The sequence below is a fragment of the Panthera tigris genome, chromosome F2, assembly GCF_018350195.1.
Source record: "Panthera tigris isolate Pti1 chromosome F2, P.tigris_Pti1_mat1.1, whole genome shotgun sequence".
NCBI lineage: Eukaryota > Metazoa > Chordata > Mammalia > Carnivora > Felidae > Panthera > Panthera tigris.
The window spans coordinates 34,167,235-34,180,630 of NC_056676.1; the positions used below are offsets into that span (position 1 = coordinate 34,167,235).

Genomic DNA, 13,396 nt, shown 5'->3' on the forward strand with positions numbered 1-13,396 from the left:
TCATCAGTATCTGATACATTACTCACCATCAGTTAGGTACTGAATCAGTGTAACTGGTGAGTTGTTTGCTTTGTCATTTCCTGATAGTTCATCTTATTGATTTTCTCTTTTCAGTTAATGGAGAATCATCCTCATCTGCACCAACTGATAATGCTTCCACTATGGATACTGTAATAGTATCTGAAGAAACCGCCTTGTCTTCAAATTGCACTAATACTACTGTTGAAGATCCTCCAGTTCAAGAAATAATGACTTCCTCAGAAAACAGTGAATGTATTCTCTCTACTAGTGCAGCATTTGGATCTGAAGCTAGAAGTACTTTAGACCCTGCCACCTCTAATTCTGGAAGTAGTTCTGCTTTTGAGGCAGCCAAATTAAGACAGCCAGATGGCTGTGTGGAACCTGTACGGCAACAGTCTGGAAATGCCAACACAGAAACCTTGCCATCAGGGTATGTTAAATATATTTTTTAGAAGTTTGACTTAATTTGAGTAGCAACTTTTTGATAATACGACTCTTGAATGTGTATGTAAAATTTTTCAGTTGTTTAGTAATTTGAAATCAAAGCTGGAATCTGATTGATATACAATTTGTGTATTTGCCACAAAGTACTTTTTAAAACTAAGAATGCTCACTTATGAAATATGTGCATTATAAAGGGAAAAGAAAAAACCTAGGGTTAGTTTGCAGGACACTCTTGATTTGATTCTTGGTTTATTTTTACTTTTAGATAAGAATGATCATAACACTATGTAATTACCTCAGTTTTCCAGCTTCCTTTATGGTCTGCTCCCCAGGCCCCAACATAGCCATCCTTTTTCTTCGTACTGAGTGCTGGGGAAAGTCACTTAACCCTGCTGATTAGCTCTGTTACAAACTCAGGTTTTCATTGCTGCTTAATAATTCTTAGTCTCTTTTAAATTTCCCATTGCAATTATTCAGCTTCCCAAGATTTCCTTTAAAGAGTATTCTGTGTGTGTGTTCCATTTGGTCACCTATTCCAGCTTTACTTAACATGTTTTTTTGGTTCTTTTCTTGGTTCTGATGATACTAATATTACTGAGTCTTTCTTTGTCTCTGACTTCAAAAAGCTTATTTATAGTGGCTCAGACTTGTAAACATATATGCAGTACAATTTGACAACACTGTACTAGAAGTATGGACACAGCACTTTCCTACACAGCTTACAGCAGTTAGAATGTCTTCTCTTAGAGATATTGAAACTGCACTTCTAGAAGGTCTTATTGGCCTCATTTTGTCACCAGTCACTGTGTTCACAGCCCTGTCTTATTTTCTGAACTGTTTTTCTCAGTGCTCTCTACTGGCTCATCTGATTTTGGTCACTGCCTAATCGTGGTTTCAGACTTTGGTCTTCTGCCTGTGCTTCTTCCTCTTGGATCTCACACTGTCCCAACTTTATTAAATCTGTATGTCCAGGCCAGACCTTGCTCTGAGCTTATTTTCAGCTACTTACTTACAATCCCCTCTTGTTTCCTGCCAGCATTTCAGACTGTACAGTATCTTCCTTCTCTCTCAAAAATTTCTCATTGTCCCTTTGTTTTCTATCTTTGGCAGCCTAGTCATTTATCCTCATTTCATATGTCTGCCACTGTGATATATACATGTAAGAAGCTGTTCTATTAACCTCATTGTCTGATAGGAGGATAAAGATAAGTAAACAGCAACTATATAGTACAGTTAAAGCCGGGCTAGAGATAAGTTTAGCAGGCTGTGGGTGGGAATATATACAGAGAGAGCTTGCAAGGGAGTAGCTTACACTTTTGAGATCAAAAAAAACTTTTAGGAAGAGATGACCCTTAAGTGGATTCCTGAAAGAGGAGTAGGAGTTAGCACAGCAATAATGGAGGCACCGATAATGGAAGGCTGACTGCATGTTCAGATCTCTAGCATTTACAAAAACGTGTAAGTGAAGCTCAGGAAGTAGTATTTTGTTACAGTTTGAGTTCAGCATTTGAGGAAGTGACCTATGTAGCACTGAAGAGTAAATAATCCTATGAAGAATTTTGTTTGCTTTTCTAGGAGTGTGGGAGTTTTTCCTTGAAAACTGTGGATAAACATTAATGAATTTTGAGCAGGGGAGTGGCAGAGTTATGTTTGCATTTTAGTTAGGTTATTAATTCTAGCAGTGGTATAGATAGATTAGGAGTTAAGGAGACAATTGGGGTGCCTGGATGGCTCATTCTTTTGAGCATCTGATTCTTGGTTTCAGCTCAGGTCATGATCCCAGGGTCATGGGATTAGCCTCGCATCTGGCTGAGCATGGATTGTGCTTTGGATTCTCTCTGTCTCTCTCCTCCTTTCACATGCACTCTATTTCTAAATTAAAAAAAAAAAAAAAAAAAAAAAGAGTTGAGACAAGTAAGTAAAGATAGCAGCCAGACTGTTTTATAAATGAGAGAAGCAGGGGGGTACCTGGGTGGCTCAGTCGGTTGAGCATCCGACTTCGGCTCATGTCATGGTCTCACACTCCGTGAGTTCAAGCCCCATGTCAGGATCTGTGCTGACAGCTCAGAGCCTGGAGCCTGCTTCAGATTCTGTGTCTTCCTATCTCTCTGCCCCTCCCCTGCTCATGCGCTCTCTGTCAAAAATAAATAAACATTAAAAAAAAATAATAAATGAGAGAAGCAGGCATTATGATTTAAAGTGATAATCAGTATATATATTTAATTTTGTGGGGGCCAAATAAATGCTTCAGCATGTCTGTAGCTATCATGTGATCTTTGTGGTAACCTATGTGATTTTCAAATTGCAGGTTGCAACCCATTAGATTATGATCAGCATTTGAACACATAATTTAAGTAAATCAATATAGACAAGAACAGAAAATACTGAAAAAGTATTAGGTGTAGTAAGAGCAAACATTTCCAGAAAGTTTATTTTTCTGGTGTGTGTTTGTGTGTATAAAATCTGTAGGGAAATAGCAATCTAGTACACACAGATGTTCATGTAAAACATATTTCTTACTCTGTTAGCTGTCATCAGAAAAGTTTAGAAGTTATTAATCCAGGTGAGAAATTAAAAGAACCTGCAGTAAGAGATGCTAGTCTCTTAGGGTGATGATAAGATGTGTCCTGGTAGTTAGTTGTAAGGAGGTAGAAGAAAAGAAGAGTGGAACCAGGGTTGATTCCTCTGGCTTAGGCAGTATTCTTTGTGTAACTGAGTTAGCAGTTTTCAAAACTACGTCGTTTCTCTTTCCTCAAACATCTTAGTTCCTGTGTTTCCTCTCTTTGGTAACTTGCTCAGTAATTCAGATAACTACCAGTGGAATCAGAGTGCCTGGAATCACGAGTGTTCTCAAGGAACAGTGTTCCATCCTGGAGATGAATTTTGAGTGTTATGCCAAGCATGATCTCACCCAAAGACCTTTCTTTGCATTTGCCCAAACTTTTGTGTGGAGTGTTATACCTCTGATATCTGCACGATTCATCCAGGTCTCTGCTCAAATGTTATCTCATTACAGGGGTCTTTCCTGATTTTCTCTGTTTAAATCAGGCCCCTCTGCACCTATCCCTTTACTTTGCCTTATTTTTTCCTAACCTTTTCTTAGGAAAATTTATAAACATGCAGAAAACTTTAAATAATTTTTCAGTGAACATCCCAATGTCTACCACTGCATTCTGTAATTTACATTTTACCCTATTTGCTTTATCTCCTATCTCTGCCTCTCTCTATCCATCTAATTTTTAAATGTAATTCAATAAGTTGCAGACATCAGTACATTTAGTTCCCTCAGTACTTTAGCTTGTATGTCATTAACTGGAGTTCAATATTTGTGTAAAGTTTTTTAGGTAAAGTTTACATAGAAGGACATGCCCAAGTCTTAATCATACTATTTTGATGGGTTTCAACAAACACATACATCGATTAACCCAAATCCTTACTAAGATTTCAGATATTACCATTACCCCAGAAAGTTCTCTAAAGTACCTTTTTCAGTCAATCACCGTTCTGATTTTTTTTTTCCACTATAGGTTTTAGTTTTTCCTGTTACAGAATTAATATAAATGAAATCAGTGTGAACGCTTTTGAGTAGGGTTCTTCTAATCAGCATAACTTGTGTTATGTTAATCACCACATGACACATATTTGTTTGTTGTCAATTTTCTTTCCACTAGACTTGAAAGGGCTTAAGTTTGCCCGTTTCAGTATTCTTTGTACCCAAAACCATCCCTGCTATGTAGCAGGTACTTGATAAATACTTGTTAAATAAGTGAGTTAGTGCTTGATTAAATGATTTTCAGTGAGTGAACAATTGGGAAAAAGCCCTGGCTTGTAAATGCTTCTGAGGAAATGATTAACAAGGTCAAAAACTACTGAAAAATTCAAGTAAGATAAGAACTGAAAGTCACCAATTGAATGTAACTACAAAGAGATTATTTATTGTTGACCTTTGACAAGCAGTTTCTGGGAAATAGAGCTGTATTCAGAGTGCTGTGTGATGGAGTGAATGGGAGGGGTAGAAGTGTGTCGTAAACTTTTAAGGAGTAAGAGCTAGTGGACACAGAGAAAGAGGAATGTTTGGGGGAAATTGCAGGAAAAGATACAGAGCTGAGGGTCAGTTTTTCTTTCATAAAAGGAGAGAGACTTTAAAGTAGTGAGCTTCTGATGGGTAGGAGTTTGTGGACATAGGTTAGCAGTAGAGGAGAGAGGTAACCATTCTTCATGGTTTATGAGTAGGCAAGTCTTACTATCTACCCCATTATACAAGTTTGAAATCAGCAGTTATTCAAGAAGTAACTAAATTCTCTTATTGTAATATATTTCACAAAATTCTTCCACATTTACTTACTGTTTTAAAGCAAGTTCCTTGTTCAGTGGTAGGTTTGGAAATTTTATATACAATGTCTTAGTGAGACTATATCTAAATACTAGAAAGGAGAGTATTATGGTTGGGTGAAGTGTGGCATTTATAAATTAGCACCTAAATCTATGAAATTAAAGAATTCTATTGAGAAGTCTTATTCAGCCAGGTAATTTGCACTTACTGGGAAGTATTCATGAATTTTCACTACTGGGATGTTCTGATCTCTTGCCAATTCCAGCCCACCACTTGTATATGACCCACAGGCACAGCTCTAGTGGGCTGTCACTGTGAGTCACCCAGACCAATCCAGAATATCACCCTTTGCTCTGTACCATCCTTTCTCCCCACCAGTACCTTCTTCTGTCCTTGCTGCCCAATGCCTTAGTCACCACCTACACATTGGGGACTCACTTGTGACAACTGCCATGCCCCAAGAGGTAGAATCTCACTTTGGGAGTGACAGCTCAGCAAGTTGCCTCCCCTTGGACTGGCTGCTAGGAAAATGAGGTGGGGCCACGACAGGAGTTTTTGCTCTTATTATGTAAGTACTTACAAATATTATTGACTTTGCCTTTTCACCCACAAAGCCTAAAATATTTACTCTCTGGCACTTTACAGAAAAAATTTAAGAAAGGTAAATTCTGTTTAGAGCAAAAACACTGAAATCTGGAAGTGAACCCGTTTTGGAAAAATTAAGAACCAGTGGCTAGCATTATGCTTGGAACGTGAGTGCTTACTGAGTATTTGTTGAGTGTTAAGTTGGGAATATTTGCAGTTTATCCGAGATAAACCTAGAAAAGGACTTCGTAGCCCATTATATAGATGGAATACTTGGTTATGTTTATTTTTTCCCTCAATCTTAAAATTTGTTTCTGAAAACAAAGCTAAGACATGACCAAATAAAATACTTAAGTCATACAGAAACACTCAGAGAGTGGTGTCTATATTTTATTCCGGTAGTAAATATTTGAGAGCTTCTCTGTATCAGACTTTATTCCAGGCCTGGGATATTCAGAGGGCCAAGAGAGCCTAAGTCTCTGCTGCTGTGAAGGGTGTGTAACAGCAGGCTGAGCAGCTGGGGCCTTGCATACATAACCTACTCAGTAATGTCATATAGTGACAGATTCTATGAGGAAAGATCGAAGTAGGTGAAGAGGTTAGAGAGTAACTGTGTAAATTACTGTTTTGCATACATTTATAGAATTATTTTAAGAAACTGGTATCACATTCTACATGGTGTTTTTCAGTTGGTTTTTATTTATTTTTTCAAGCTTTCATTTTAATTCCAGTTAGTTAACATATAATATAATATTAGTTTCAGAAAGATTTTTTTTTAAGTCTATTTATTTATTTTTAGAGAGAGTGAGAGCACAGGAAGGGTAATGAGAGACGGAGGGATAGAGAATCCCAAGCAGTCTCCTCACTGTCAGTGTGGAACTCGAACCCATGAACTGTGAAATCATGACCTGAGCTGAAACCAAGAGTCAGATGCTTAACTGACCAAGCCACCCAGGCAGCCACCCTTTTTTAGAAAGATTTTTTTTTTTAAGTCTATTTATTTATTTTGAGAGAGAGAGCTAGAACGCAGGAGTGGGAAGAGAGAGAGGGAGAGATAGAGAATACTAGTTTCAAGTGTAGGGTTTAGTGATTTATCACTTACATGTAACACCCAGTGCTCATCACAGTAAGTGCCCTTCTTAGTACCCATCACTCATTTAACCTATCCCCCCACCCACCTCCCCTCCAGCAAACCTTAGTTTTTTCTCTGTAGAGATTTTAAAAAGGGACTGAAAGCACATCTCATACTCATCAGAATGGCATTAGAGTTCTTAGAATCAATGCAAAAAGCTGTTAAGCCAACTTAAAATGCTGAGGGAAACTAAATGCAACCTGATTTCTGTAATCAGCCAAACTGTTGAGTGTGTGCACAGAATAAATACATTTTCGGATATCATTGGTTTCCAAAGTTCATTTCCTGTGTATCCTTTGTTAAGAAGCTACCAGGACTCGTGTTTCTCTAAAATTAGCTACTGAGGGGTGCCTGGGTGGCTTAGTCGATTAAGCCTCTAACTCTTGGTTTCAACTCAGGTCTTGATCTCGCGGTTTCCTGAGTTCGAGCCTCACGTTGGGCTCTTCCCTGGTGGTACAGAGCCTGCTTGAGATTCCCCGTCTCCCTCTCTCTCTGCCCTTCTCTCACTCATGCTGTTTCTGTCCCTCTTAAATAAATGAACTTCAAAAAATAAATAAATAAAATTAGCTACTGAATGTGAAAGGCATGGGCTTCAGATCTCAGGTGTCTGATAGAAAGGGAGTGAAAGGAATCACCAGCATGATGGTAAAAGGGGGCCCAAGATGGCAGATGTGCCACAGGCTTCTCAGTTGGCCAGACAGGATCAGCAGCTCATTGTGAGGCACAGCTGTGATTGGTAAATACCTGATGAGTCTGAATATTTTGAGAGGACATATATACAGGTGGAGAAGTTTTGGGAGTGAAATTAATAAATACATAGAAACTAAGAAAATGGGAAGAAAGGAGACAAAAGAAATATTATGTTCCATGACTTAGCTGTCAGGAGAGTTTTACATCATATAAGGGAAGGACACAATATGTGTGTATGTGGAATGGTCAAAGGAGGGTAAGTGTTACAGTGTATGTGTAGATGGATGCAGGAGAGAGACTTCAGCTGAATCTCTCATAGTGAGAAATCAATATACAGTGTTTGAGATGAAATCTAAAATAGTGAAATAAGCTTATTAATATAAAAAGAGGTAAATACTAAAAGAATTGGCTGAAACAGTTGAAAATGTTGCTTTTGTGGAATGGAAAATGAAGTTAAGGGGACAGTAGGCACTGTTTTTTGTAGTGAGCCCTGTAGACTGTATGTGTGAAGGTGTATGTATATCATTATACAACTATGAATGTATAAAATTATGTGAAAGTATGTATAATTTTGATAAAAATCTTTGTAAAAGATGGAAATCTGGAAGTTTTGCTATAGAATTGCAATAAAAATTCAAGAACTGATTATAGGAATTAATACCTAAAAATACCATTATCAGGAGGTTCTTGAAATTTCATATATATATATATATTTTTTTTTTTTTTTTAACGTTATTTATTTTTGAGACAGAGAGAGAGACAGAGCATGAACAGGGGAAGGTCAGAGAGAGAGGGAGACACAGAATCGGAAATAGGCTCCAGGCTCTGAGCTGTCAGCACAGAGCCTGACGCGGGGCTCGAACTCACGGACCGTGAGATCATGACCTGAGCCGAAGTCGGACACTTAACCGACTGAGCCACCCAGGCGCCCCGAAATTTCGTATATTTTTAAGACATTTGTTTTTGCTGTTGAGCTTTCATACAAATCAATAGCCCATTGATAGTGTTACAGATATTCCCAAAATGTCTTTAAAATGAAATTCCATATTGGAATCCTGCCTTCCAATGAACTTTTATTATTAAGTGAAAATACATAAAATCTGAAGTTTCAGAGGTTTTTTTTTAGTGAAATGTTTTTTTGTAAGAAATATTTGAATTTTTGTAGTATAGGGTAGCATGAATATTCCAAAGTAGGATTTTATACAGCAGAGATTTTTTTCATTTTAACAGTTTTTTATTTAAAGTTGTATATCAGGTTACTTTATTCTTGCATCTTCTCAATTGCCCTATTTCTCAATTTGCCCTATTCCTTTCGTAACATGGCAAGATTTGGCTTTACGTTCAAGGATCTTTTTGTAGTCTTTGTCCAGTTTTAATCTAGTGATAACCAGCTTGCTTGGGTGAGTGCCCACAAGGACAGTTGTGCCTTTTGCCTTCTCTTGCTGAACTCGTTAAATGTAAACCTGGACTACTTTGCCAAATTGCTGACCTTTATAGTGTCCTCGCACAACCTTACTTTATCATCCTTTCGGATGGGCATGGATCGAATGTTGTACTTCTGTCTCAGCTCTTTGGAAAGAGGGGAGGATAAAATCTTCTCCGAATGTGGGGAGGTGCATTGAAATGTCTTTCATGGTTCTTGCTCTGGTCAGAAGTCACAAAGGGATTGAACTTCATTTTGGCCACTGGTGCTTCAGCAGTGGCCACAAAAGGGAAGAGAGCAACAGGGATTTTTTTAATAGATCGGTTTAACAACTTACATGATTCTGAGTCAGTTGTGAAGTTGGGCATTTTTATTATTCATAATTCTGTTGAAACATTTTGTGACTTGTTTGTCGATTAGCTTAATTAAGCAAACTATTAAATTTTTTTGCATGCCTTTTTAAAGTAAATGTGTGTGTATGTGTATACCTTGCTTAGGGAATAGCTTAATATGTATGGTCATTGTGTAAGAAAATAATAATGACCTCTGTAATCTAAAAAGAATCAAATTGGGCCCCTGAGTTTAAGAGAAAACAAAATTCTTCTATTTAGTCTACTTTCAATTGAAAACAAGAATGTTAAACTCAGAAATATTATGTTTTATATTTAACATTTTTCTTCTATACCATATTACAGAAAGAACAGAGAAGAAACAGGAATCACAGAGAAGAAAATGAGAGTAGGGAAAATAAGAGATTGAGAGTCTTGAGATAAAACAGGAAAAGATGAAATTGGAATGTTCATAAACAGAGTTTTACTGAAAACAAGAGGGAGATAGCTGTACACAAAAAGAAGACACTATGCATATAGAAGAATTTTCATGGAGCAGTGTCACCACATACTTCTTTAATGCAATATCTATAAAATCTTATAGATGTGTATTTTTTAAATTGCAGGCAGAAGTGGATATTACCTCATTAACATTTTGTGCCTTGAGTGTGGTAATAGGCTGAAAGTTCCTCTACCTTTAATTAAATTTGTCTTTTCTGATGAATTTCTGATAATTTTCTGGTGATAAATTATATAAATTAGTAACTTTTAAAAACATTAGGTATTTATCCTCCTGTACTGACTATATATCTACTGAGTTGCCAGTACTGGTAATAAAAAGGTAATAATTAAGAACTGAAAAGACACTAATAATTGGGAAAAGAAATTTTGTATGCGTGTGTATATATTATATAACCTTTTAAAGTAAAACTTATTTGCAATTTTCCTGAATATAAGAAGGAATTATTTTTCAGGTTGTCTTATTTTGGTATCTTTTAGTTTCATTTTTGCATTTTTATTAAAGGTGGGAACAGAGAAAAGATCCTCATGGTAGAACCTATTACGTGGATCATAACACTCGAACAACCACATGGGAGAGGCCGCAACCTTTACCTCCAGGGTAATGTGGCATCTTTATTCATCTCCAGTTGTGTTTTATCATACGTTTGATTTCTTAAATTTATTACAACATAAAATGATTCTTTCCTTGTACATGTTATATTTTCCTTCATTTATTTGTGAATAATGACTGTTCAGTAAATGAGATTTGTTATATTGTATCTCTTTTACTATTAGTCTGAAGGGGCTTCCTCAAGAGGTTATCAAACACTGGCATGTGTTACTGTAGAGTAGCTGTAGAATTTTGGTTCAGTTTTAGTGCTTGTCATTCATTATATTTTAAGGAATGAAAAGCATATTTAGGAAAATTTATGTGTGTGTTCTCCAAAGGTAGTGATCTAAGCTGTATTATTTCATGAGATCTAATGACATAAGAGACGTTAGAGTAGTTCAAAGTTATGATCTAAAAGATTGCTGCAAGTAAAATTATATTACATTATGGCTAAAATTATAGACAGTCTTAAATTAATAAAAATATTTCTATTACACACTATATAAATTCATGCCGTTCTGTATTCACAAAATTGGTCTTCCTTTTCATTTGTGCTCTTATCTTTAATAGCTCTTCATACATATTGTGCTGGTAGCTAGTTGAATTATACTGTTTATATTCTCCTTGAACTCTCTGCCTGGACTGGCAGTATCTCCTTATTGTCTTTGCTTCTTAGAATATGTCCTTCCAGATGCAACTTAAAGTCCACCAATATAAAACACATTCAAAGTCCAGAATATTCACAAAAATACGTTATTTATATGTGATGGGTTGCTGATAGGATTCCTAAATCATTGTATAAGTTAATGGCTTATAGAAGTGTTTGTGAGAGAGGGGATGGGGGCATAATAGGAGGACCCTAGGCTTGCCTCGTCCCTCGAACATAGCTAGATAACTAAGTTAATGGCATGAATTGGCTTTAGGGTTAACTGAACCCTGGAGGATGGGGAGAACTCTGGTTGGTGGAGAAATAGGGAAGGGCATTTTGTTTTGAGGGAATATTCAGAAAAAAAAGGGATGACAAAATGAAACATATACATTTGAGACCAGCAAGTAGTTGATTTGGCTATTATGTGGGCCTCGTAAAAGATCTTAGGGGAGATGAGGCTGAAATGGTGAATGGGTTCATTTTTATGCTGTGCCGGAGAGCCATGATAGGTGGAATGACATGATTCGACCTGCATTTGTGTTCAGCAGCTGTGTAACAGCAGGATGTTGAAGACCTGTAAGAACTGAGTTACAACCCTGAATGTAGGCAGTGGTTAGAGGGACAGATTACTAGGTATATAGTAAGCGCTCAGTAACTTATCAAGAAAAAGAAGGTGGTCAGATTGAACAGAGACTGTTCAGTCTTTGGCCCCCTTTTTAGAAATCATGTAGTGGTAGAATGGGAAGATAATTCACCTAAAAAGCAAGTTACATGTTTGTAATTTCTCTGAAGAATATCAATGTTTACATTTTTTTGAAGTTGTTTGCTCATGTCTCAGACTTGATTTTTAAATCATGTGAGTTAGGTGTTAACTAATTACTTTCCAGTTTCTTGTATTAAGACATTCTTGCTTACTTTTTATTAATGCTTATCCTGTGGTAGTTGGGAAAGAAGAGTTGATGATCGTGGAAGAGTTTATTATGTGGATCACAACACCAGAACAACAACCTGGCAGCGGCCTACCATGGAGTCTGTTCGAAATTTTGAACAGTGGCAGTCTCAGCGGAACCAATTGCAGGGAGCTATGCAACAGTTCAACCAACGATACCTCTATTCGGTAATTAGCACATTGTACGATATCAACACAACTTTTTCCTTTAGGTATTTGCTCTTTTCGACTTTGGTGGTTTTTAAATGTTACAGACTACATTGCAAGATATTTTTTATTTACTCTTTAATAAGATATAAGTATTTTTGATACACATACACACTTTAAGCTTTTTTTTTTTTTTAATTCTAGTTTACTAACATTAAATACATACTGTTTTTGTCTTTACTAAATGGTAGTTTTCATAAATGAATTTCTTAATGAAATAATTTGTCTTTACTAACTCCCCAATCCTCCACCTTTAATTAGAATCATTTTGCTTGCTTTAAACCAAACCAGTTACCTCCTGATTTTACTTAAGGGCAGTCTTGCCGTTTTCCAGCTGTTCTCATTCCCATCTCAGAATCTCAGAAACAACACTTTCATGTGTTTTGGCCTACCGAAGATATTCCTGGGATTGGAGATGGCTTTGTCCAAAAAATCTAATGCTGTCTGAAAATTTGACCAATTGATGGTTCATTTATTGCTGTAAACAAACATCTACAAGAAGACTTGGGGTAGCGGGTAATCTCTGTTAAATAGGTTTGATTACAGGAAGTGGAAAATACAAATTTTAAGTACTGGGCATCTCTGGATAGTGTTTTGAGGCAACTTGAAAACCCAAAATGTGGAGGCTAGCAAATAGGAATTAGGGAAGACACAAAAAGAAAACCTAAATAACTTTTTTCAGAATCCTGCCTCAGGCTGGCTCTTTCAACTCCCATTTTCTTTAGAGGTTAAGTAATAAGTTCTCATTTGCAGTCTGACCCACTCACCTGGTTTTCTGTGGCCAGCAGAGAGGGACAGGGCCAGCCCAGCCTTCATAGCATCTCCTGCTGCCACCAGTTTCTGGTCCTTCGGTAACTTGTACAGAAATCTGTGCTAAGATTTCACTGTTCAGCTGTATGTAGTAAACAAGAAATTATGTACTTTGTGCTTTTGTACATTATGTACTGTGTGCTTTTGCTGTCTGTATACATGAAAACCTTAGGGAAACAGGGCAAAATTAGGTCAGAGGGATGTATTAGAAATGTGTTCTCCTGCATAGAACACCTTTAAACAGATTGAGATGTAATTATCTAAGTATATACAAGTCTGGGGTGAAAGTCCAGAGCTAACACTACATTGGCTCAGTAATGCCACCTGGTACCCAGGTTCTTGGTACATCCTTATCATGCTTCATGCTTCACCTTTATCATACAGAGCTGTTGCCCTTTGGACTTCATTCTCTGTTGTAGGCAAGAAGAAAGGGAAAGGGGAATGAGAAGGGCAGATGACTTTTATCTAGTAAGCCCTGCCTTTTTGCTTGGAAAGGGATGCCCTTACCAGGGACTTCTGACAGTAGCTCGCTGGCCAGAATTGGTCATTCTACCAACCCAGCTGGGAATGGAATATTAGATGGATACATTTCTGCCTTGAAGAAAACAGTGGTTTGGGTGTCAAGGAGGGAGGAGTGGGAAATTGATACTGGGTAAAATTAACAGTATCTGTTATAAGGTTATAAAATATGTATCATTTTATCATATACTTTA

General features: G+C 37.0%; 1 protein-coding gene and 1 pseudogene across 6 annotated transcripts in view; one reads left to right on the forward strand and one right to left on the reverse strand.

Moving 5' to 3' along the window:
- WWP1 (WW domain containing E3 ubiquitin protein ligase 1) overlaps positions 1 to 13,396 on the forward strand; it is a 133,856-nt gene that overhangs the window by 84,971 nt on the left and 35,489 nt on the right. For all 6 annotated transcript variants that reach the window (XM_042972645.1, XM_042972644.1, XM_042972643.1 and 3 more), the window contains 3 exons: positions 115 to 451; positions 9,982 to 10,077; positions 11,660 to 11,834. In XM_042972645.1, coding sequence (XP_042828579.1) covers positions 115 to 451; positions 9,982 to 10,077; positions 11,660 to 11,834 — 608 coding nt within the window. The remainder of the gene's footprint in view (positions 1 to 114; positions 452 to 9,981; positions 10,078 to 11,659; positions 11,835 to 13,396) is intronic.
- On the reverse strand, positions 8,467 to 8,924 carry LOC102969369 (annotated as a pseudogene).